The sequence below is a fragment of the Notamacropus eugenii genome, chromosome 1 (assembly GCF_028372415.1).
Source record: "Notamacropus eugenii isolate mMacEug1 chromosome 1, mMacEug1.pri_v2, whole genome shotgun sequence".
NCBI lineage: Eukaryota > Metazoa > Chordata > Mammalia > Diprotodontia > Macropodidae > Notamacropus > Notamacropus eugenii.
In genome coordinates this window covers 306,888,681-306,911,978 of record NC_092872.1, presented here as the reverse complement: position 1 = coordinate 306,911,978, position 23,298 = coordinate 306,888,681, and the positions used below count along the sequence as shown (strand labels likewise).

The 23,298-nt window shown below is 35.4% G+C and overlaps 1 protein-coding gene across 1 annotated transcript in view; it reads left to right on the top strand.

Moving 5' to 3' along the window:
- The window catches only part of KCNH5 (potassium voltage-gated channel subfamily H member 5), a 492,146-nt gene that overhangs the window by 29,572 nt on the left and 439,276 nt on the right, over positions 1–23,298 (top strand). The window contains exon 2 of the mRNA XM_072629412.1: positions 15,781–15,904. Coding sequence (XP_072485513.1) covers positions 15,781–15,904 — 124 coding nt within the window. The remainder of the gene's footprint in view (positions 1–15,780; positions 15,905–23,298) is intronic.

Genomic DNA, 23,298 nt, shown 5'->3' with positions numbered 1-23,298 from the left:
GATCTTCCTATTAACTAGGGAGTTATGGACAGGCCTTTCTGGGTGGAAACTGGCTAAGCAATTGTCAGAGATGTTCTCGAGAAGATTCCTGACCAGATAGTCAATAAATACCAACTTTAAATTACCTTCTAAGTCTATGATATTGTTCATTCATTTTCAGTCATGTCTGAGTTTTGGAGATCCCATGTGAGGTTTTCTTGGCAGAGATACTGAAGTGTTTTGCTATTTCTTTTTTCCGTTCGTTTTATAGATGAGGAAACTGAGGCAAACATGGTTAATTAACTTGCCCAGAGTCACATAGGTAGTAGTTGTTTGAGACCAGATTTGAACTCAAGGGAGGAGACTTTCTGACTTCAGGTCCAACACTCTATCCACTTTGCCACTTAAGTAATTTCTGCATTGGATGAGATTCCCTCCCCCCTCCCTGGGAGCTAAGTTTCTTTTAAAATATTTATTTTTACTAAACAGTGGGCATTTGACAGTCTCTTCAACAACTAAGGAGGCTTCACTGTCAGTTAAACTACCTGCTGTAACCACTACTACTACTAGCAATATTTTTTTTTTTCCTAAAAAATACTTCTCTTAAACATAACAGAAAACATTCTTTGATACTTATCCATGATGTCTTCAATGGGGATATTCCCTTCATTAAATCAGATTACAACCCAGTCATACGTTTTTATCCACAAAGTTATATTTCAGTTGTTCATCTTGACGTGGAGGTGCCTGGGTGATTACAAAGAAGCATAAGCTCTGGCAGAGTTTACCGAGATGGAATATTCTTTGACTATATCTAATGATAGACCAAGTCTACTTGTTATAAATATCTTGTTATATGTGGAGCATACTTAGATAAGCATATTTTTATGTAATAAATTATTTGGCCATGCTAAATTATTTAACAAAGAAACAGGAGGAAAAAGCAATTTTTTATAGTAGAAAATTCCTTTTCATTGGTAATTTCAAATTCCAGACACTTGGCAGTACAGTTTCTTTTTTCTTTGTGGGGTGAGGAAATGATAGTAGGGGTGAGTAGTGGCAGCTTTTGGTACTTTAAAAATTATTTTATTTTTTGTTTATGGAATAAAACAAGCATTTCCATAACATAGTACAATAAAAGATAATTGCATATGAAACTGAAAATACAATTTGCTAGTCCTTTCAACCATAAAACAAAATTATCAAGTGAATTTCAATTTTTTTCTTTTCCCTTTTATTCTTTCCTCTCTACTCCTTCCTCACCCTAGAGGTGGCTACCATTAGACACAAATAGGTATATATATATATATATATGTATGTATGTATGTATGTATAGGTATATATATGTAAATAGGTGTATATATATATATATGTGTGTAAAGTTATTCCATACATATTTCTATTTACCAGTTCATTGTCTGGATGCAGATAATGTCTTTCTTCATATATCTTCTGTAGTTGATCTGGGTATTTATAATAGACAAAACAACATTCACTGAGTCATTTTTCAAAAAATATTACTGTTACTGTATACAGTGTTCTCTTGGTTCTGCTGATTTTGCTCTTCGTTATTTCATGCAAGTCTTTCCATGCTTTTCTAAGATCAGTGAGCTCATCATTTCTTATAGCACAGTAGATTGCAATCATGTACCACATCTTCTTCAGCCATTCCCCAGCTGATGGGCAATCCTGCAATTTCCAGTTCTTTGCAACAAAGAACATTTTTAGAACATATACATTTTTTTTCCTTTTCCCCTAATCACCTTTGGAAAGAGACTGTGGTATTGATAGGTCAAAGAGTACAGATAGTTCAATAACTCTTTAGGTATAATTCCAGATTTCTCTCCAAAATGATTGAATCAGTTCACAGTTCCATCAGCAATGTCTTAATATCCTATTTCTTTACATCCTCCCCAACATTTGTCACTTTCTTTTTCTATCATTTTAGCCAATCTGGTAGGTGTAAAATGATATGTCATTTCTCTAATCAATAATGAATTACAGCATTTTTTTATATGCCTATAAATTGTTTTGGTTTCCTCATTGGAAAATTGCCTGTTCAGATCCTTTAACCATTTATCCATTGAAAAATGACTCATATTCCTATAGATTTGACAAAGTTATTTATATATCTTGGTTATGAGACCTTTATCTGATAAAATGTCTTCAAAAATTTTCTCCAATTTCCTGTTTTCTTTCTGATCTTGGTTCCATTTGTTTTATTTGTACAAAACCTTTTCAATTTAATGTAATTGAAATTATCCATTTTATACCTAAGTTTGCTCTCTCTATCTCTTGTTTATTCATAAACTGTTCACCTATCTATAAGTCTGATAAGTATTATCTTCTATGTTCTTCTAATTTTCTTGTAAAATCTCTCTTTATATCTAGGCCACATATTCATTTTGACCTTATCTTGGTAAATGGTGTGAGATATTAATCTATACCCAGTTTCTTCCATACTGTTTTTCAGTTTTCTGAACAATTTTTACCAAATAATGAATTTTTATCCCAAAATCTTGTCTTTACACTTTATTTTATCAAATCAGAATTCTACCTAAGAGTAAGTTTCATCCTCCTCTCCTCCTCTGCTGATGTAAACTCTGAATCTGATAAAAACTATCCAGCAAATTGAATTAAACTCTATTTAACTAAATGCTAATTACAAGTCTTGTTAGCTTTGACCAGTCTTTAAGGGATAACTTTAACTTAAAGTTACATCCAAGGACATTAACTTTTTAAAATAGTATTTCATTTTTTCCCCCAGTTACACTTCAAGAAAATTTTTTAGCAATCATTTTTATAATATTTTGAGTTCCAAATTTTTCTCCCTTTCTTTCTGCCTGCATCCCCTCCAATCTTCTGAGAATGGTAAGCAATTTGATATAGTTTATACATATACATTCATGTAAAAATATTTCCATGTGAAATAAGATATTTCCAATTGTGAAAGAAGAAAGAGATGAAAAGAAAAAAATCATGAAAAAGAATAAAACAAGTAAAAATATGTGCTTTGATCTGCCTTCTGAGTCCATCAGTTCCTTATCTGGATATGGATAGTATTTTCCTTAGTGAATCCTTGGCACTTATCTTGGATAATTGTGTTGCTGAGAAGAGCTGAGTCATTCATAGTTGATTGTCAAAATGTTGCTCATATGGTGTACCATATTTTCCTGTTTCTGCTCATTTCACTTTGAATCAGATTGTTCAAGTCTTTCCAGGTTTTTCTGAAATCTGCCTGTTTAACAATTTTTATTGTGCAATAATATTCCATTACATTCATGTGCTACAGCTTGCCTAGCCATTCCTCAATTGAGGGGCATCCCCTCAGTTTCCAATATTTTGCCACTACAAAAAGACTGCTGGAAATATTTTCACATGTAAGTCTTTTTCTCCTTTTTTGTGATCTCTTTGTGATACAGACCTATGCTGGATCAAAACGTATGCACAGTTTGGTTACCCTTTAGACATAATTCCAAATTGCTCTCTAGAATGGTTGGATCCATTCACAACTCTACCAACAATGCATTAGTGTCCCAATTTTCCCACATCTTCTCCAGCTTTCATCATTTTCCTTTTCTGTTGTATTAATCAATCTGGTAGATGTAAGGTGGTACCTCAGAGTTGTTTTAATTTACATTTTCTAATCAAAAGTGATTTAGAATATTTCTTTATATGCCTGTAGTTATATTTCCTTTCTTCATCTGAAAACTGCTTTTTCATATCCTTTGGCCATTTATCAATTGGGGAATGGTTTGTATTCTTGTAAATTTGACTTAGTTCTCTATGTATTTGAGAAATGAAGCCTATACTTCCTATAAAGAATATTTTCTATATTTCTGCTTTCCTTCTAGTCTTGGTTGCATTGGTTTTCTTTGTATAAACAAAAGTTTTTTAAAATAATACAATCAAAATTATCTATTTTACATTTTGTAATACTCTCTGTCTCTTGTTTGGTATTGAATTTTTCCTCCTCCCAATAGATCTGTGTAGGGGGTAGAATATTCCTTACTCTTCTAATTTGCTTATGGTGTCCCCTTTTATGTCTAAACTATGCCAAAGGTCCATCTAACTTTTCTAATATTCTATATACTTCCTTAGTTTCTTTCTTGTTTATTTGGTTGGATTTATCAAGTTCTGAGAAGGGACAGTGAGATCTCCCACCAGTGTAATTTTGCTGTCTATTTCTTCCTATAACTATTCTTCTTTAAGAATTTATATGCTATACCATTTGGTGCATATATATTTGCTTCATCGTCTATGGTACCTTTTAGCAAAGTGTAATTTATTTCCTTATCTCTTATAATTAGGTCTATTTTTGCTTTTACTTTGTCTGAGATCACAATTGCTACCCTTGCTTTTTTGTACTTCAGCTGGAGCATGGTGGATTCCACTCTAACCCCTTACTTTTACTCTGTGTGTGTCTTTATGCTTCACCTGTGTTTCATGTAAACAATATATTGTAGAATTCTGGCTTTTGATCCACTCTGCTATTTACTTCCATTTTATGGGAGAGTTCATCCCATTCACATTCACAGTTACTATTACTATCTGTGTGTTTCCCTCCATCCTATTCTTTCTCCTATCTGTCCTCTCTCTCCATTTACCCTTTCCCTAGTCACCAGAGTTTTGCTTCTGTCTACTACTTCCCCTGATCTGTCTTCCCTTCTGTTAGTCCCTACTCCCACCCCCTTTTACTTGATCTCCTCCCCTCCTATTTCCCTATTGGGTAAGATAGATTTCTATATTTCACTGACTGGGTATATGATTTCCTCTTTGATACAATACTGATGTGAAGAAGGTTGAAGTGTTGCTCATTGCCCCCCCTCTCATTTTCCCCTCCATTGTAATAGGTCTTTTGCACCTCCTCATGTGAAATAATTTATCCCATTTTATCTCCTTTCCTTCTGTACTCATAGTACTCCTTTTTCTCATCCCTTCATTTTTTTGTCATTCCCTCAAATTTACCTTATAACCTTACTCACTGTCTATGTATATTCCTTCTAACTGTACTATTAGTGATATAATTTTTAAGAACAACAAGTATAACTTTCCTGTGAAGGGATATAAATAGTTCACCTCTATTGAATCCCTTATGTTTTCTTTTCCCTTTTTACCTCTTTATACTTCTTTTGGGTCTTGATAGTAGAGGTCAAATTTTTGGTTTAGTTCTGATTTTTTCCTTATCAAAGCTTGAAATCCTTGTTGAATGATCATTTTTCCCTTGATGTATTATGCTTAATTTTGTAGGGTCAGTGATTGTTGGTTGTAGTCCTAACTCCTTTGCCTTTCAGAATGTCATGTTCCATGACCCCTAATACTTTAATGTAGCTGCCAAGACCTGACTGATTGTAACTCCCTGATATTTGAATTGTTTCTTTTTATCTACTTGCATTATTTTTTCCTTGATCTGGTAGTTCTGAAATTTGACTATAATGTTCTTTGGGGTTTTTATTTTGAGATTTCTTTCTTGAGGTGATTGGTGAATTCTTTCAATGCTTATTTTGCTTTCTGGTTCCAGGACATCAGGGCAGTTTTCCTTGACAATTTCTAAGGTCATATTCTTTTTCGTTTGTTTGTTTTTCTTTTGCTCTTTTTTTTGCCTTTATCTTTTATTTTAAATTTAAGTCTTCACCTAAGGTGGAAGAGGCACTGAGTCAGACTTCTTGTGTCAGTGGTTACAGACCCTGGATGTTGTATTGATGTACCTGGTATTGTACTGATGTTGCCCTGAGCCCCCAGTGGCTCTCATGTCTGATGCTGTGCTGAAGGGATTGAGTGAGGAGTGGCTGGCACTGCTGGAGGCCACAAGGATCTGTTAGCTTACCTAGTACTGAACTGGGGTCCTTGTGGTACTATCTGGGGTGTGCTGAGGCCCTGTGGGATGTTTCTGTTTTTCTTTAGGCTACATAGAAGCATGTGGAGGTCTGTTAGACAGAGGATGACTGTTTGCCTTGCACTGTGTTGAAGCACTCAAAGGTTTGGCTTACTTTCTAGTCACAATGGAGGCTGCCTATTTGCCTGGGGCTATGCTGAAGCTCATGGTGATTTGTAGAGTTGGAGTCTACTAGTTCCCTTGGCTATGATGAGTCTGGTGGAGTCCTGCTATTGGTATTTGTTTGTTCCACCACACTGAGGATCAGGATCTCTCACTGGTTTACTCAGGTGGGACTTGCTGGGACATTTCCTGTTCTGGAATACCCTTTTGCCCAAGTGAGATGGAACTTTCTTGCCAATTTTCCAAGTTTCTTGGGCTAAACGTCTCACCTCATCTTTTTCCTGGTTCTACTGTTCCAAGATTTGTTTTGGGGTGTCTTTTTATGGTTGTTTGGAGGTGAATATGGGAGAGTTATGGTGATTTACTGCTTAGTCTGCCATCTTAAATCCTGAAAGTTTTTGACATTTTTTATTGATAAGAGAAATGATACCATTTGGTTTCTCTTTTATGTATCCTACTCTTTCTCTCTGTATATATGTATAGTATATGTATATACACATGTGTGTATGTAGGCATGTATTATCTAAACTATATTTTCATATGTATATGTGTGCATATGAACACACACATATATGCATACACCATACATACATATAAATATATATATGTATATCTAAATTTCTCTCTCTCTCTCTGTCTGTTTCCCTTTCTTTCCTCATTTGTAATCTTTGATGAATGCCTGAACCAACTGAAAAGGAGGTAGGGAGATTGAGAAATAACTGTGTGATGTGAAGTTACTGACTTGTAATCCATATTTATCCTGCATATCTCTATCTATCTTCACTCACAATAACCTTTGCACTTGACTCTGAATCTATGTAAGCAATTCTGAATGCTGTGCCCAAGTAAAAGCTTGGTAAATGACTTTCAGCTATCTGCTTGAGGAGTTAAGAAATTAATTAGATTAAATCCTTTAATGGAAGAAATTACTCTTAGAAGATTCAAATTTGGTTCAAGTATGTTTAAAAGTGTTACATTTTTAGTTGAACATTACTGTTTGGCTATCATTATCACAAACGGATTTGGAATTGACTTGAATCCTTAATTAATTGAAGTATGAATAAACTCACCAGTAGAACAGCCAAGTAAGAGAGCCTTTTTTCTTACAGAAATCTTAAATGTGCAGATATCTTTTAATTCTTGCTTTCCCCTAATTTCTTTTTGCCTTTCTAAAACACTTTCAACTGACATTTTATTTTTACTTGACTTGTGTTTTTTAATATATCCTTTCCTCTGCTCTCTCTGAAAGTTTCCATTAATGACAAAGAACAAAAAGAAGTTTAAAGTAAAACTAAACTACTGATCAATCAATTCTGACATTTTAAGCATTGTTACACATTGTTCTAGGAATTTGAAGAAGCTGTCTTAACCTCAGATATAGAGATAGTGAAAATGACCAATTTAATACCAGGAAGCAGCATTAGGACACAGTTGTCAAACACAATCCAAGGATAGATGCTGCTGCAATTAGGGCACAATAACAGTTGCAGCCAGTATTAAAAATTACTCATGTCAAGACACCCCTGTCTCTTTCTTTTCCCTCACTATGATTCTCCATCAGGTTCTGATTTCACCCTGCAAAATGAAAGGCTTACTTAGTCAGAGGAGCAATGATGCCTTTCCCTTTAACCATTTTTATCGTCAAATACTGGATGCTATGACAGCCCTGGGGATTATTCTAGTAATAGCCAAGACAAGGTCTATATGATTTGAGGCATGTTTGTTTTAAATTTTCCAGTCTTATTTTTCTAACTCTCCCTTTTTTCTCTATTTTATAATCTTGTTTTTTCTCGTTTCCACTTAAATTCTTATTATGTTTCAGATCCTTAGGGTACATATCTTAGAGGTGGTTAAAGTAGAACCTGGACAAAACTCACCATAATCCTCCACCTCTGCAAATAAAATTGGGAGATACATTTTTATAAATCTTTTTTTGAGGGGGCATCCCCTGCTAATAATTTCACAGTTTTGATTGCTTTATTTATGTTTTTCTTCTTATTTAATTGTTGAAATCATCATGTATATTTTGTCTTTGAGTCTGCTTATTTCACTTCAGGTTAGTTCAAATAAGTCTTTTCATGCTTCTCTAAATCCTTCATTTTCTTTATTTCAACATTATAGTGTAGTAATATTTCATTCCATTAGAGTACCACAATTTCTTTTGACATTCTTCAATTGAAGGTCATCTACTTTGTTTCTATTTTTTTGTTAGTACAAAAAGTGCTGTTTTAAATATTTGGTACATGTGGACCCTTTTTTTAAATCTTTGACCTTTTGGGGGTATATGCTTAGCAGTCAGCTCTCTGGCTTAATGATTATCAGCATTTTGATAATTTTCTTAGCATAATTGAAGATGGTTTTACAGAATTGTACCAATTCACATCTCCACCAACATTATTTTAGTGTATTTATATTTCTATGATTCCTTTAATATCAACCATTCCTAGTTTTTGTCATCCTTGCCATTTTGCCAGATGTGAGGTGAAACTTGAGTTATTTTGATTGACATTTCTCTTATTGTTAATGATTTGTAGTGTTCTTTCATATGGTTTTAAAAATGATTTACAATTTGAGAATAATTTGTTAATATCCTTCAACCACTTATTCATTGGGAAATAATTTTATCATATATTTGTATTAGATTTCCTTGGATCTTTATCAGTGATACTTGATGTCAAGGTTCTCTCGCCCCCAACTGTTAGTTTTATTCACAAGTTAATTTTAAATTAAAGTTAATAAATTAGTCTAGTTAGTATTTTTGAATACCTCTCTCTATTCCTTGTTTGTTTAAGAAATCTTCCTCTAGTTATTTCTTGCACTCTTATTATTGTAATATTTAAATTTAAGCAACATATTTACTATATGAGCCACTAAATCAATGATATGAATTCTAAAACCTTAAGCTTAGAAATCATAGTTGGGACAAAAAACAAGCATTTTGAAAATGATTCCCTATGAATTAATCTAATATTCCTCTCCATATCTAGCAGAAAGTCAAATAGTGTCTCAAAAATTTGAGTGATGATGGTTTCTTTATTTATTCTACTTACAATCCTGAATGATGTGTGCGTGCTGAAAACATGGGAGATAGTTCCAAATTACTCTACAGAATGGTTAAATCAGTACACTACTTCACCAACAGTGCATTAGTGTCTCAATTTTCCCACATACCCTCCAACATTTATCATTTTCCTTTTCTGTCATATTTGCCAATCTGATAGCTATGGGGTGGTAGCTCTGAGTTGTTTTAATTTACACTCCCCTAATCAGTGATTCAGAGCATGTTTTCCTGTGACTATACATACCTTTGGTTACTTTGAAAACTGCCTGTTCATATCTTTTGACATTTTTTGACATATCTTTTGATTAAATGAGGAATGGCTCTTATTTGTAGAAATTCAACACAGTTTTCTAAATATTTGAGAAATGAGGTCTTTATGAAACTTGCTGTAATTTTTTTTCACAGTTACAATTACTAAGTATATATTTCCCTCCATTCTATTCCCCCAGTTATTCTATTCTCTCATTTCAACCTGTTTTGTTTCTATCACTTTCCCCAATCCACACCTCCCTCCCCTCCTTATGTCATCCTACTTCCATGTAGAGTAAGATAGATCTCTATGACCAGTTGAGTAGTGTGTTATTCCCTCTTTGAGTCAATTCCATTGAAAGTAAGGTTCAAGTGTTCCTCTACCCACATTCACCCTCTTCTCCTCCACTGTAGAAGTTCTTTTGTGCCTCTTTTATGCCAGGTAATTTGCCCCGTTTTTCTTCTTCCTTTGCCTTTCTTCCAATGCATTTCTCCTTCTTACCCCTTAATTTTTTTTAGATAATTATCTCATAGTATTCAACTCACACATATGCCTTCTGTCTATAAATATTCCTTTTAACTGATGAGAAAGTTTTTATTTTATTTCATTTTTATTTTAAATTTATTTGCTTATTTTTAGTTTTCAAGAAACACTTCCACAAGATTTTGAGTTCCAAATTTTCTCCCCTTCTCTCCCCTCTGCCTGCCCCAAGATAGTGTGATTGCCACTTCCCCCAATCTGCCCTCCCTTCTATCAAACCCCTCCCTTCTCTTATACCCATCCCTTCTATTTTCTTGCAGGACAAGATAGATTTCTATACCCCATTGTCTGTATATCTTATTTTCAAGTTGCATGTAAAAATCTTTAACATTTATTTGTAAAACTTTGAGTTCCAACTACTCTCCTTTCCTCTCTCCCTACCCATCTCCAATGAGAAGGCTAGCAATTCAATATATGTTATACTTGTGTAGTTATGCAAAACACTTCCATAATAGTCATATTGTAAAAGTCTAACTATATTTCCTTCCATCTTATCCTGCTCTCCATTTATTCTAGTCTCTCTTTTAACCCTATGCCTCCTCAAAAGTGTTTACTTCTAATTACCCCCTCCTCCCATTTGCCCTCCCTTCTATCATCCCCCAGCCCACTGTTTATCCCCTTCCTGCCTACTTTCCTATAGTGTGAGATAGGTTTTGCAAGGTTCATTTTTTTCCACTCACCTTCTTTGTCTTCCCTTCCATTAAAAAAGCTTTTTCTTGCCTCTTTTATGTGAGAGATAATTTGCCCCATTCTGTTTCTCCCTTTCTCCTCCCAATATATTCCTTTTTCACTCCTTAATTTGATTTTTTTAGATATCATCCTTACCTATTCAACTCACCCTGTGCCCTCTGTCTATATGTGTATAATCCCTCTAACTACCCTAATGCCGAGAAAAGTCTCAAGAGTTACAAATATGATCCTTCCATGTAGGAATGTGTACAGTTCAACTTTAAAAAGTCCCTTATGATTCTCTTTCCTGTTTACCTTTTCATGCTTCTCTTGATTCTTGTGTTTGAAAGTCAAATTTTCTATTCAATTCTGGTCATTTCAACAAGAATGCTTGAAAGTCCTCTATTTCATTGAATGGTTATGTTTTCCCTTGATGTATTCTACTCAGTTTTGCTGGGTAGGTGATTCTTGGTTTTAATCCTAGCTCCTTTGACCTCTGGAATATCATATTCCAAGCCCTGCAATCCTATAATGTAGAAGCTGCTAGATTTTGTGTTATCCTGATTGCATTTCCACAATACTTGAGTTGTTTCTTTCTGGCTGCTTACAATATTTTCTCTTTGACCTGGGAGATCTGGAATTTGGTTACAACCTTCCTAACAGTTTTCTTTTTGGGATCTTTTTAAGGAGGTGATTGGTGGATTCTTTCAGAATCCATCCTCCAGTTCTACAATATCAGCGCAGTTTTTCTTGTTAATTTCTTGAAAGATGATGTCTTCACTCTTTTTTATCATGATTTTCAAGTAGTCCAATAATTTTTAAATTCTCTCTCGTGGATCTACTTGCCAGGTCAGTTGTTTTTTCCAATGAGATATTTCACATTGTCTTTACTTTTCCATTCTTTTGGTTTTGTTTTATAATTTCTTGATTTTTCATGAAGTCATTAGCTTCCATCTGCTCTATTCTAATCTTTAAGGAATTATTTTCTTTAGTGATCTTTTGGATCTCCTTTTCCATCTCACCAATTCTTTTTTAGGGCATTCTTCTCCTCGTTGTCTTTTTTGGATCTCTTTTACCATTTGGGTTAGTTTATTTTTTAAAGTATTATTTTCTTCAGCATTTTTTGGGTCTCCTTCAGCAAGCAGTTGACTCGTTTTTCATTATTTTCTTTCTCCACTCTCATTTCTCTTCCTATGTTTGCTCTACTTTTCTTACTTGATTTTCACAATCCCTTTTGAGCTTTTCCATGACCTGAGACCAATTCATATTTTTCTTTGAGGCTTTGGATGGAGGAGCTTTGACTTTGTCATCTTCTGTTTGTATATTTTGGTCTTCCTTGTTACCAAAGTAAGGTTCTATAATCTGATTCTTTTTCCAGTTTTTGCTCATTTTTTCCAGCTATTTACTTGACTTTCGAACTCTTTGTTAAAGTAGTTCTCTGCTTCCAGTGGGGGTGGGATGTGTATGGTCATACCCTTGATCCCCCCACAATCTGTGGGCCTACAGCTCCAGAAACAGTTACTGCCCTTGCCCCTGCTGCTGTGGCGGGCTCCTCTGCCATGGGCTCCTCCACCCCCTCTGCCATCCTGGAGCTGGAACTCCACTGCTCTACTGTCTCATACAGGCCTCATAATTTTTTTCCACTCACCTTCCAATTTGTCCTCAGGATGTTTGGAAATCCTCACAGGTGTTAGAGATTCAGTCCCCCTGAGTTCTGCTCACATCCTGTTTGTGCTGGCATGGCCCACACTGGACTATGCTCTGCTCCCAATGCTCAGTGATAGACACTTCCCTGTGACCAGGCTGTCTTGGGTTGGAGATTTGCTTCACTTCATAATACTGTGGATTCTGCAGCTCCAGAATTTGTTTAGAGACATTTTTTACATGTATTTGCTTAGGTTTAGGGGGGAGAGCCCTAGTGTAGTTACTCTGCCATCTTGGCTCCACTCCCAAAAGTTTTCAAAAGATACTAATATCATGTCCTCCATGTAAGAATATAAACAGTTTAACCTTATTGAATCCCTTATGATTTTTCTTACTCATTTACCTTTTTATGATTCTCTTGAATTTTGTATTTGAAAGTCAAAATTTCTATTCAGTTTTGATCTTTTCATTAGGAAGGCTTGAAAGTCTATTTCATTGAGCAAACCTTTTTTCTCCAAAGGATTACACTCACTTTTTCTGGGTAGGCAATTCTGGTTGTAATCCTAGTTCATTTGACTTCACAATTAATGTAGAATTCTGTATCTTCTGTTTTTCTGACTGTGACTCCATGATATTTGAATTATTTCTTTCTGACTACTTGCAATATTTTCTCCTTGACCTGGAAGCTCTGGAATTTTATTATAATATTCCTGGGAGTTTTCATTTTTGGATCTCTTTCAAGAGGCAAATTGGTAGTCTTTCAGTTTCTATTTTACCCTCTGGTTCTAGACTATCAAGGCATTTTCACTGATAATTTCTTGAAATATGATATTTCAGTTCTTTTTTTTGATCATAGCTTTCAAGTATTCCAATAATTCATAAATTATCTCTCCTTGTTCTATTTTTCAGATCAGTTGTTTTTCCAATGAGATATTTTACATTTCTTCTATTTTTCATGCTTTTGATTTTGTTTGATTGTTTCTTGATATCTCATAAGGTCATTTGCTTCCACTTGCCTGTTTGTAATTTTTAATAAATTATTTTCTTCAGTGAACTTTTTCCATTTGACAGATTCTATTTTTTAAGAAGTTCTTTCTTTATTTTTTTTTACATCCATTTGGCCAATCTGCTTTGCAAGGCATTCTTCTCTTAATTGGATTTTTGTGCTTTTTTTGCCATTTGGCCTATTATGTTTTTTAAGGTGTTATTTTCTTCTGTATTTTTTATGCCTCTTTTAGTAAGGTGTTGAGTCCTTTTTCATGATTTTCTTGTACCACTTTCACACAAAAAACATATACACATACATATATTTTCACACATATTTACATTTGTATATACTTACATACATCCACACACATGTACATGCAAATGTGGTCGTTGAATGGATGAGCAGCAATGCTGCAGAGATGGTGGAGGACTCCTCTGTAAATCTGGTTGATCTCTGAAGAAGATCTAGATCATCTAGGTCTAGATCATCTAAGATGGAGGTATCCATGTGGAAGATAACTTCCAGGTGACAGGAGGACTGGTGCATGAGTAGACATTCTACCTTGGCCTACATTATGGTTGAGAGCAGTCCCTTACACTTGCTACATAGCCAGAACTGCCTGCATCTTTAAAACTACCTGACTGGGACAGACTTTCTCTCTTTTCTGTTCTCTAATGGTGAAGTATTCAATCACTCACATCTGACACACCATGTTGTAAGCTGTGGAAGGGTCTTGGGGCCACCTCCCTTTTCCTCCAAGGTTATATGGCCTCAAGAAAAGGTCTTGGATGTTTGGTCATATTTCATTTATCCTTTTTAATTCTAGGTATAGGGAGTGCCTATACTACGGGTTACATAGTTACTATGGGTACATAAAGGTTACTATGGGTCAAGAAAAAAGGTATGGGGTGTTTTCTGTTATAATCTTCACCCATGGTACATCAGAAGGTATATGAAATAGAGGTCAACCATATGTACATTTGGTGAAGACTCTCCCTTTCTGCACCCTCTCTCCCATTCTCAGATCCCTGGCTTACAATTTTTTTCTCAATCTCTCTTGATTTGTAAAATTCTTTTGGAGCTCTTTCATGGCCTAAGACCAATATATATTTTTCTTTGAGGCTTTGACTGTAGCACTTTTGATTTTGTTGTCTTCCTCTGAGTATGTGTTTTGGTATTCACTGTCATTATTTTAGCTTTCTGTAGATAGGATTTTTTCTGCTGTTTTGCTCATTTTTTTAGCCTATGTTTTGACTTTCAACTCCGTACTAAGTGGAGGGAAAATTGTCCAAAGCTTCAAGTTTTTTGTGCCACTATTTCAGAGATTATTCTGGGGATCTGTAAACTTTTTGTTCTTCCAAGGTGGTATGATCTAAGGAGAGGTGTGCTCACTACTTTGGTCTGTGAGTGATTGCAAACACCCTTTTCTGTACTGGAACCCAGTGACTAGGTTCCCAGCTCTCCTGTGGCCACACAGGGTATGGTAGTGTTCTTCCTCACCCTGGGACTACAACCAAGATCCAAATATGGGCCCTATAATAGAATTCTGACGCCAGTACCAACAACGGGACCCCCATAATCTTCTTCTGACCAGTTGTCTGACCTCCTTACCCTCTGTAGGCTGAGATGTCCAGAGATAGTCATTGCCACCACTGACTCAGTAGCCCCAAAGGTCTGCTGCCGTTTTGTGGTGTGCAGCAAGCTCTGGGCTGTGCTCCACTCTTACCCTGGTACAACAGAGATTTCCTGTCTACTTTCTAAATTGTTGGGCTGGAAAATTATTTCACCCTGTCTTTTTGTGAGTTATGCCACTCCAGAATATTTTTTAAGGCATTATTTAAAGTTTTTTGGAGGGGTTTTGGAGAGAGCTCAGATGGATCTCTGCCTTTGCCATCTTGGCTCAATAAACTTTTTATCTTAAGTGTAATTTTGACAGGTAACAATAAATAATGATAATGATGATGATGATGATGATGATGATGATAGCTAGCAGTTATGTAATTCTTTAATATTTGTAAAATACTTTTCATATGTTAACTTATTTAATCCTTACCTCAACTTTGTGGTTCTGTTATTAACCTCATTTTACAGATGAGAAAGCTGAGGTTGAAAGAGATTATATTACTTGTCCAGGGCAAATTCAAGTCCTTTACTCTGTCCATTTTATCATTTATCGGACTTGGGTATGATTTAATTTCATAGTTTAATGACATGATTGAGTGCACACAGACTTTGAAAACTATCTTTCCTTTTTTTCCTTAAAAGTTATTTTAGTTATGCAAGCTACCCATCTACTATATATCTTATCCAAATGTTGAAGCTTAACTGATAACATGATCTTAATATAATAGTTGTATACAATATTGAATGATGAATAAACCCATGCTAAAAGTGATCTGTCATTTTTTCAAATAACTCCTTAAAATAATTTATAGATCATAGGATTTTGCATTTAGAAATACAATGGACCTCAGTGATCATCTAAACCATTCTTCTCCTTTTATAGATGAGGAAACTGAGGGCCCCAAATACTGCTATTTTCTCAACATCATACAGATAATGAGTAGAAAGCAGGATTTGAACCCAAAGACTCTGACTCAATTTTCAGCATGTGAAGTGAAGTAATTTTCTCTTTCTTATTTCCTTTTTAGAATCAAGTTTTTTACTGGGAAATGCCCAGATTGTGGACTGGCCTATAGTTTATAGTAATGACGGTTTTTGTAAACTCTCTGGATATCATCGAGCTGACGTTATGCAGAAAAGTAGCACCTGCAGGTAGGTAATTCTTTGGAAACTCTTTTTGTTAATTAATGAAACTAGTATGAAAGTTGAATAAAGTATTTACACTGACTTAAGTTCACAAATTAGGTAAGTATAAAAATTCTTTTAAAATATTGTTCAAGAGGCTAATTGAACATTGACATTTCTATCTATCTGTGAATGGCTAGATGGTCCCTGCTCATCTCTGGAGAGCCATTTGGTCCATTAGTTCTAACTTGAAGTAAGAAAAGAAACAAACAGTAGTTTATAGGAACCAATTCATCTACCTTTTGAAGGCAATGGTTCAAATGTATTTCACAACTTGTCTCTCACTATGCAAACGCACATACAAACACATGCACACACATACAAACATATATAAAATACACACATATGTATGCATATATACACATATATTGTTATTGTACAGTCTTTTAGTTGTGTTTTTTGTAACCCTGTATGGGTTGCTGTTGCTGTTTGTGTTTTTGGCAAACATACTAGAGTGGTTTCCATTTTCTTCTCCAGTGGAATAAAGCAAACACTGGTTAAGTGACTTGTTCAGGGTCACTTAGTTGGTGAGTGTCTGAGGTCAGATTTGAACTTGTCTTGCTGATTAGAAGTCTAGTACTCTATACAATGGGCCTCCTAGCTACCTCTATATATGTTACATATACATACACATATATTCACACATACCCACAAAATATACCCACAGACATGCACACACACATATTCTCACAGATGTTTACATTTGTATATGTATACATGCATGCATATGTGGCTGTTGGATGGGTGAAGGGCAATGCTGCAGAGGTGGTAGAGGACTCTTCTGTAAATCTGGTTAATCTCAGAGGGGCTGGAGCACATGAAGTGATCTCTGTTATAATCGTCCCCCATGGTAAATCAGAAGGTACATGACATTGAGAGCAACCATATGTAAATTTGATGATGTCCCTCCCTGTCCTCACCTTCTCTTCCATTCTTATATCCTTATTCTCCTATGTCAAGGGGCTATTGATTCACTTTAGGTTATTATTTTCTTTCTGCTTACAACTTGCTTGCTTTTGAACTTTAACTGACTAAAAATATTATCACAGAGTGATACCAACATGTCTGTGATTCCCTGGGATGGGGTGGGGCTTTACTAACTTCCCTCTCCCTGTGAAATGTTTCCTACTTTCTAATAAGATTTAGCCATTTCACCAAGCTTCTATCGGTGTTGCATGATTCATATTAATCTTGCAGCAAGAATCAGTGATCACTAATTTTATTTATATAAAAGGGTAGTAAATGATAACAATGAAAGAGCAGAGAATGGGAGGGGCAGTGCTCATGCTGAGAGCAGTTGGCACTGTACCATCGCTAGACTCCTGCTTTAGACTCTGGCTCCTCATGAGAGGAGTCAAGGCAAAATTCCAGAGCAATGAGGCTGTTAATGGCAGCTGCTTCTATATCTCCACTGGTGGGGCAAAGAGCTGAGGGAGAGACTTCACTGATCATCCCATTTCTTTTATAGCCATCTTCATTTTTGGTACTACCTTTGTTCTGATTGGTAGAGCAAACACTACTCACGACCACCAGTAGCAGTGTCAACAGTGTCTTATCAGTTTGTTAGGAGCAGAGAGTCAGTGAGCAAAATGCCAGAATCCAGTGGTGTATTCACATATAGTCACAATTCAGTAATTTAGGCATTACATGAAACCTAAGTGGTAGTAATGTCAGAGAAGAAAAGGAGGCATATAGGAGAGAGATATTCAAGAGGTGTTGGGAAGGTGAAATAGGCAAGTCTAGGTGATAGCTTTGATATGAAGGGTGAGAGATTGGGACAAATCCAGGTTTTGAGCCTGAGGGACTGGGAGGGCTGTGTTACCCTTCTCAGTAATAGGAAAGGCAGGAGAGGGGAAGGTGGTCAGGTGGAGAGAGATAATGAGTTCTGTTTTGAACAATAGTTTGAACAATAGTTTCAAATGTCTATTGGACAGCCAATTCGAGATGTATGAAAGGTTGTTGGAAATGTAAGATTAGAGGTCAACTGAGAGATTGAGATAGGATAGGTAGATTTGAGAATTATTAGTATTGATATGATAATTAAACCCTTGGGAGCTGATAAGATCACTAAAGTGGAAGTAGAGAAGAGAAGAGGACCCAGGACAGAACCCCAGGGACATTTCTGATTAGAGGATGTGATTGCGGAAGAGAATCCAACAAAGGAGACAGAGAAGGAATGTCAGGTAGGAGGAAAGCCAAGAGAGGGTGGTATCCCTGAAACTTAGAAGAGAAGAGAAAATCAATAAGAAGAGAGTGATCAGCAGTGTTGAAGACTGAGAAGAGGTTAAAGAGAATGAGAACTGAGGAAAAACCATTGGATTTGGCAGCTGGGGACAGCAGTTTCAATTGAATAATGTCAGAAGCCAGATTATAAGGGGTTAAGAAGAAAATGAAAGGATTTAGCTATTGTAGATGGCCTTTTCAGGGAGTTTGAGGATACAAACGGTAGATGAGAAAAAGAATGATAGGTAGCAATATACAAAACATCACTTGACTGGGTGCTTCCATAACTAAAAGTCTAGATACCATGCAGGACATAATGCATACATATCTCAAGAGTACATCTACATCTGGAGTACACAAACACGTCATCACAACTGGTACATCTCTTAGCTTAGAGAAAAGCCAAAAGACATCTACCACCTAGATATGACTTCTCAGAAGAGTTGTGACAGAATCAAACAATGACATAATGCATTGTCAAATTCTTCAGGAAAGAGTCTTTTTGATGTTCAAGGAACACACCAGTTATGAGATCGATGGAAAGCTAGCCTATCATAAATATTTTTCTAAGTATAGCACTGGAAAAATTACTTGAAAGAAAAAAAATGACTGGGGAAGAGAAAGCAAGCTTAAAAATCTAAATTTGAGGGAGACAGAATATTTTCATATAGAAAATTCATTAGATATGGGTAGGCCTGCTTTTTTTTAATCTTGATTTGGCTAGGAAAACCTTAATCCAACAGGGTATTGGAATGCTAAGATTTCCAAGGTAGCAGAAGTCTTAGGTGACTTCTAGTCCAACCACTTTCCTTCATTATTTTCCCTTTCTTTGTGAACTAGATCACATTGTACTTTTTCCTGGGAGGAAGGGGTATAGAGAAGTTTCCATGGTTTAAGCACCAGAGAGTATCCAGGTTCTTGTGGGTTTTCTCATTCTTGTAGGAGCAAGAATGCAAATGATTACTTTTCCTCTAAGACTTTTCTGTATCTTCAGATAGCATCAGATATGGTATTCTCAAAACAAGCAGGCATGCATTATTATCATAAACAATTATTAAGGGCTTGCACAAAATGCCTTGTGTGATTTGTTAATCCAGAAATAGCAACCAGTTTGATACCCTCACAGAGGGAGGAAAATTAGCATCTGAGACAATAACAAACTATATCAAAGCTCTGTCAGGTTTTCTTCCAGGCGGAATCCCTGTGATGTACTCCCACTCTAACCTTTTGTTTTTATTGAACCATTCTCATTTTTTTTTGACTTGGCTTGCTGACAGTGAAGCTACTTTAACTTGGCTCTAGATAAAAGCCAGTAAAATCTACAGTTAACCCTCATAAAAAATGTAGGCATATTTCTCTATAGAGGAAACTATGTAATAAGGAAAAGAACCTAAGGAGTATGATTGAAAGGCCTTGAGTTTGAACCCTTGCTTCATTGCTTTTTTTTAACTAGATGACCTTGGGTAAGTTATTTCATCTCTCTGAGCCTTAGCTTCCTTATCTGTAAAATACCTCACAGAACTGTTTTTAGGATAAGATGAGATAGTGGTTCTATATATAGAAGAATGAAGTTCCACAAGAATAGGGACTGTTTCACTTGTGTTCTTCTATCTCTGATGCCTTGCGCGATGTCTGAAACATAGTAAAATCCTATTAAATGATCACAGATTAATACTGAGAAATAATTGAATATTCTCTCTTGCTACCATATAGGATATATTAAAGATTAAAACTGCATTAAGACTTTTGAGACATGCTGTGTACAACTGAATAGAAGTGGCAAGAGCAAAGATTTATTGGGACTCTTAGACTCCTAGTTCTAAGATAGATCACAGCATCAAATATTTAGAATTGGACCTTTGAATTCATCTAGTCACCTCCTCCATGCCCATTTTATAGATATGGAAACTGAGGTTCAGAGATATTAAATGAATTTCTGGGGGTCACATAGCTTCTAAGTTCCAGGATCAGGTTTTGAAGCTAGCTCATCTGATTCCAAGTCCAATTGTCTTTCCACTCTTCTATGATTTCATCCTATATACTTTTCATATTCAAGCTCTTACTGCTGTAACTACCCCCACCCCAGCCTGCCACACCCACAGGTGTTAAGAAATTCAGGAATTGGCAAATAATTGTGTATAGACTTCTCAGGAGTCTAAAAAGGAGAAGGAGATTACCCAGGTGTCCTTGAGGTTGAACTTCAGAGAGCAGAGGTAGTCATGGGGCACTGGATAACAGAGATCATGTTTAGCTATGGGATTGTAACTGCAGCTAGTTCCCAGAACAGAGTATGGAGCCTCTATGTAAGGAGCCTGCTGGGCAGATACTTCACTGGGTTATGAGTTTTCTTGGCAACCACAGTAGATGTGAGGAGGTTGGTCACACTTATTAAGTGCTCATGGTACTATTTAGCATATGGAAATAAACATGGTCTCTTTTATTTAATAAAAAATGTCTGCTATATTATTCAATAATATTTATTGTTAGTATAGCCTTCAAGAAAATTGTAGCTTAAAGGGGCAAAAAAACCCCACACATTTTTCTAGCCTCTCCCCCCATCCAGCAATTTCATTTTGCCTCTGGACCATTTTTAGCATTTTAGGTGTGGGAACTGCAATAATTAGATTGATTTTGATCCTGTTGATTTTGTCCTGTAGCTGTGTAAGTCATGGTTCTGTCTCTGAACTTAGTTTGGGAATTCAGCTGTTCTCTAATGAGTTAATTTTAGACATCTAGTTCTGCTAATCATATTCTTGCCTCTCGAAAATATATTGTACTTGAGGCATGTGGGTAGACATCAGGGAGTCTGATCTAGTATCTTTACACCACTAAGCTATCCTTCAAAGATGTCTGGTTCATCTTCCAAAGAAGTCTGGCATATTATCTCTAATATTGTGGGTAGACTCAAATAATGAACATTTCTTAGTCACAAGAGGAAAGAAGGAGGTTGTTAGCTCCTTATTCTCAATTTTCAACTAATCATATTGTCTCACACATCTCAGCTCTATAACCAAGCATATTGATTTCACTATTCATGATGGTGAGCTCTTTTAACCAATCATAACTTGTTTCCTACCTACTGAACTCTGTACTCCCTCAAACTATGTTAATGCTGGTGAGCCCTACTTCAGGTCTTTGGTCATTGACCCAATTGATTAGGTCCTGCTAGCCTAACTAATAAATCAGTAGACCTTTAATTTTCAAACATAACATGACATATAAGAGAGTGATCACTGGAAAAGAAGTTAGAATGGTTGGAGGCTAATAAGAAGGAGTAATGGAAGAAGAAATGAGAGAATATGAGGGGAAAAGTAAAACAATGAATGTATAGAACATCAGTTAAATACTCATAAGGAAAGCAAGGTGGCATGGTGGATATAGTGCTGTGCCTGAAGTCAGGAAGACCTAAGTCAGAGGTCTTAAACTTGTCCCTGGACAGAAGCTGGCTGCAAAACTCCAGAATGACACTGAACCAGATTAAAATGTAGTTGGTAAATGTTTAAAAAATAAAAATAAAAATATAATATAATGTTAATTTGTGTTTTTCCACATCAGTATGGGACCTATAGAAATTCCTTTCTATTTGAGTTTGGCACCACTGACCTAAATCAAATCCAGCCTTAGGCTCACTTAACCTTTGTCTGCATCAGTTTCATCAAATGTAAAATGGGGAAAATAATAGCACCTACTTCCCAGGGTTGTTGTGAGGATCAAAAGAGTTATTTGTAAAGCACTTGGCATAGTGTTTAGCACATAGTAGGTACATAGCAAATGATATGTGTGTGTGTGTGTGTGTATGTGTATATATGTATATATGTACATATACATATATAGATATATGTAAATGTCCTTGTGGAAGCTATTATTATGAACTGTGATACTGAGATCACTGAAACTCTTCCTATCTTCTTTTTTTATAGCATCCATCTGAGGTGCCATTCCTAGGACTTTTGAAACCACTGAACAGTCATATATCAATTTTTTAATCTGTTGTGGTACTCTAATAAAAAAAATAAGAGTGTAAAAAAAGAAATAGGCTAGGAAAAGTTTATCTTGATTTTCATATGTAAACAAAATATATTTTAAACTTAAAGCATTTTGGAAGGTTCTTTTCAATTAGTGAAACTCAGTAAAAGAGCTGATACCAGTAATGAGAGCACTGGAATGAAAGTCTGGAGACCCACCTCATTTCTGAGACCTGACTAGCTGTCTGACCCTAGATCAAGCCATTTAAATCCTATCAACTCTTGTTTACCATTTGTAAAGTTTAGGTACTATAACTTAAGGCCATAGTGTTAGGAGAAAAGAAGGGACTTGATGTATTTGATCCAAGCCTGATCACTGGTGAGAAAACTGTCTCAGAAAGGTTAAGTAACTATTATAAGTAACATTGCAAGTTAGGGGCAGAACCATCCCATTTCCTATAGGTATGAGGGAAAAATTGGATTAATATGTAAACATCTTTTGAGTCCAAGAGAGAATATAACAATTAAGAATACTGTAATAAATAGTAACCTTAACATAGTCTAGTAACTTAGTAATTCATTATTTTGAGTAAGGATTTTCTGAGGGGAAAAGATGCCATCTGATGTTGAGGGGAGTCCAGTAATTAATTTAAATGATCTCTCTGATTTTAATCATGATGACATTTTTGATTAACATTAAAGCTTGTGAGTTTCAAAATCAATGAATTTTTCAGTTTGAACTTAAGAAGACAGATTACTACATTATATGTGTCAAAAATAGAATTACTTGATATAAAACTTGCATTAGATGGATTAAAGTAAAGAAGATTAACATGGATACTGGATAAAAGATTACATGCCCCATTTTGTTTTTATTCATATTGTTTTATTGAAAAGTAAAATAGTGCATTTAATTTGGCTTCTTATAAGATTAAGGCATTTAGATATGAAGAATTTTAAAAGTTGAGTTTATTGTGCAGTAGAAAGTCTTAGAATTGAAAACCAATTGATTCAATTTTTTAATGATTGTATTTTCTAGCATTTTAACTATTTGGCAGGTGGCATTGTAGGGAAATGAATTGTTATGTATTTAAAGGATGATCAAAGACAAATGCTGAGAATGTAGGTTTGGATATAATAATATGTATGACATATGATTTTTGGGACATTGGA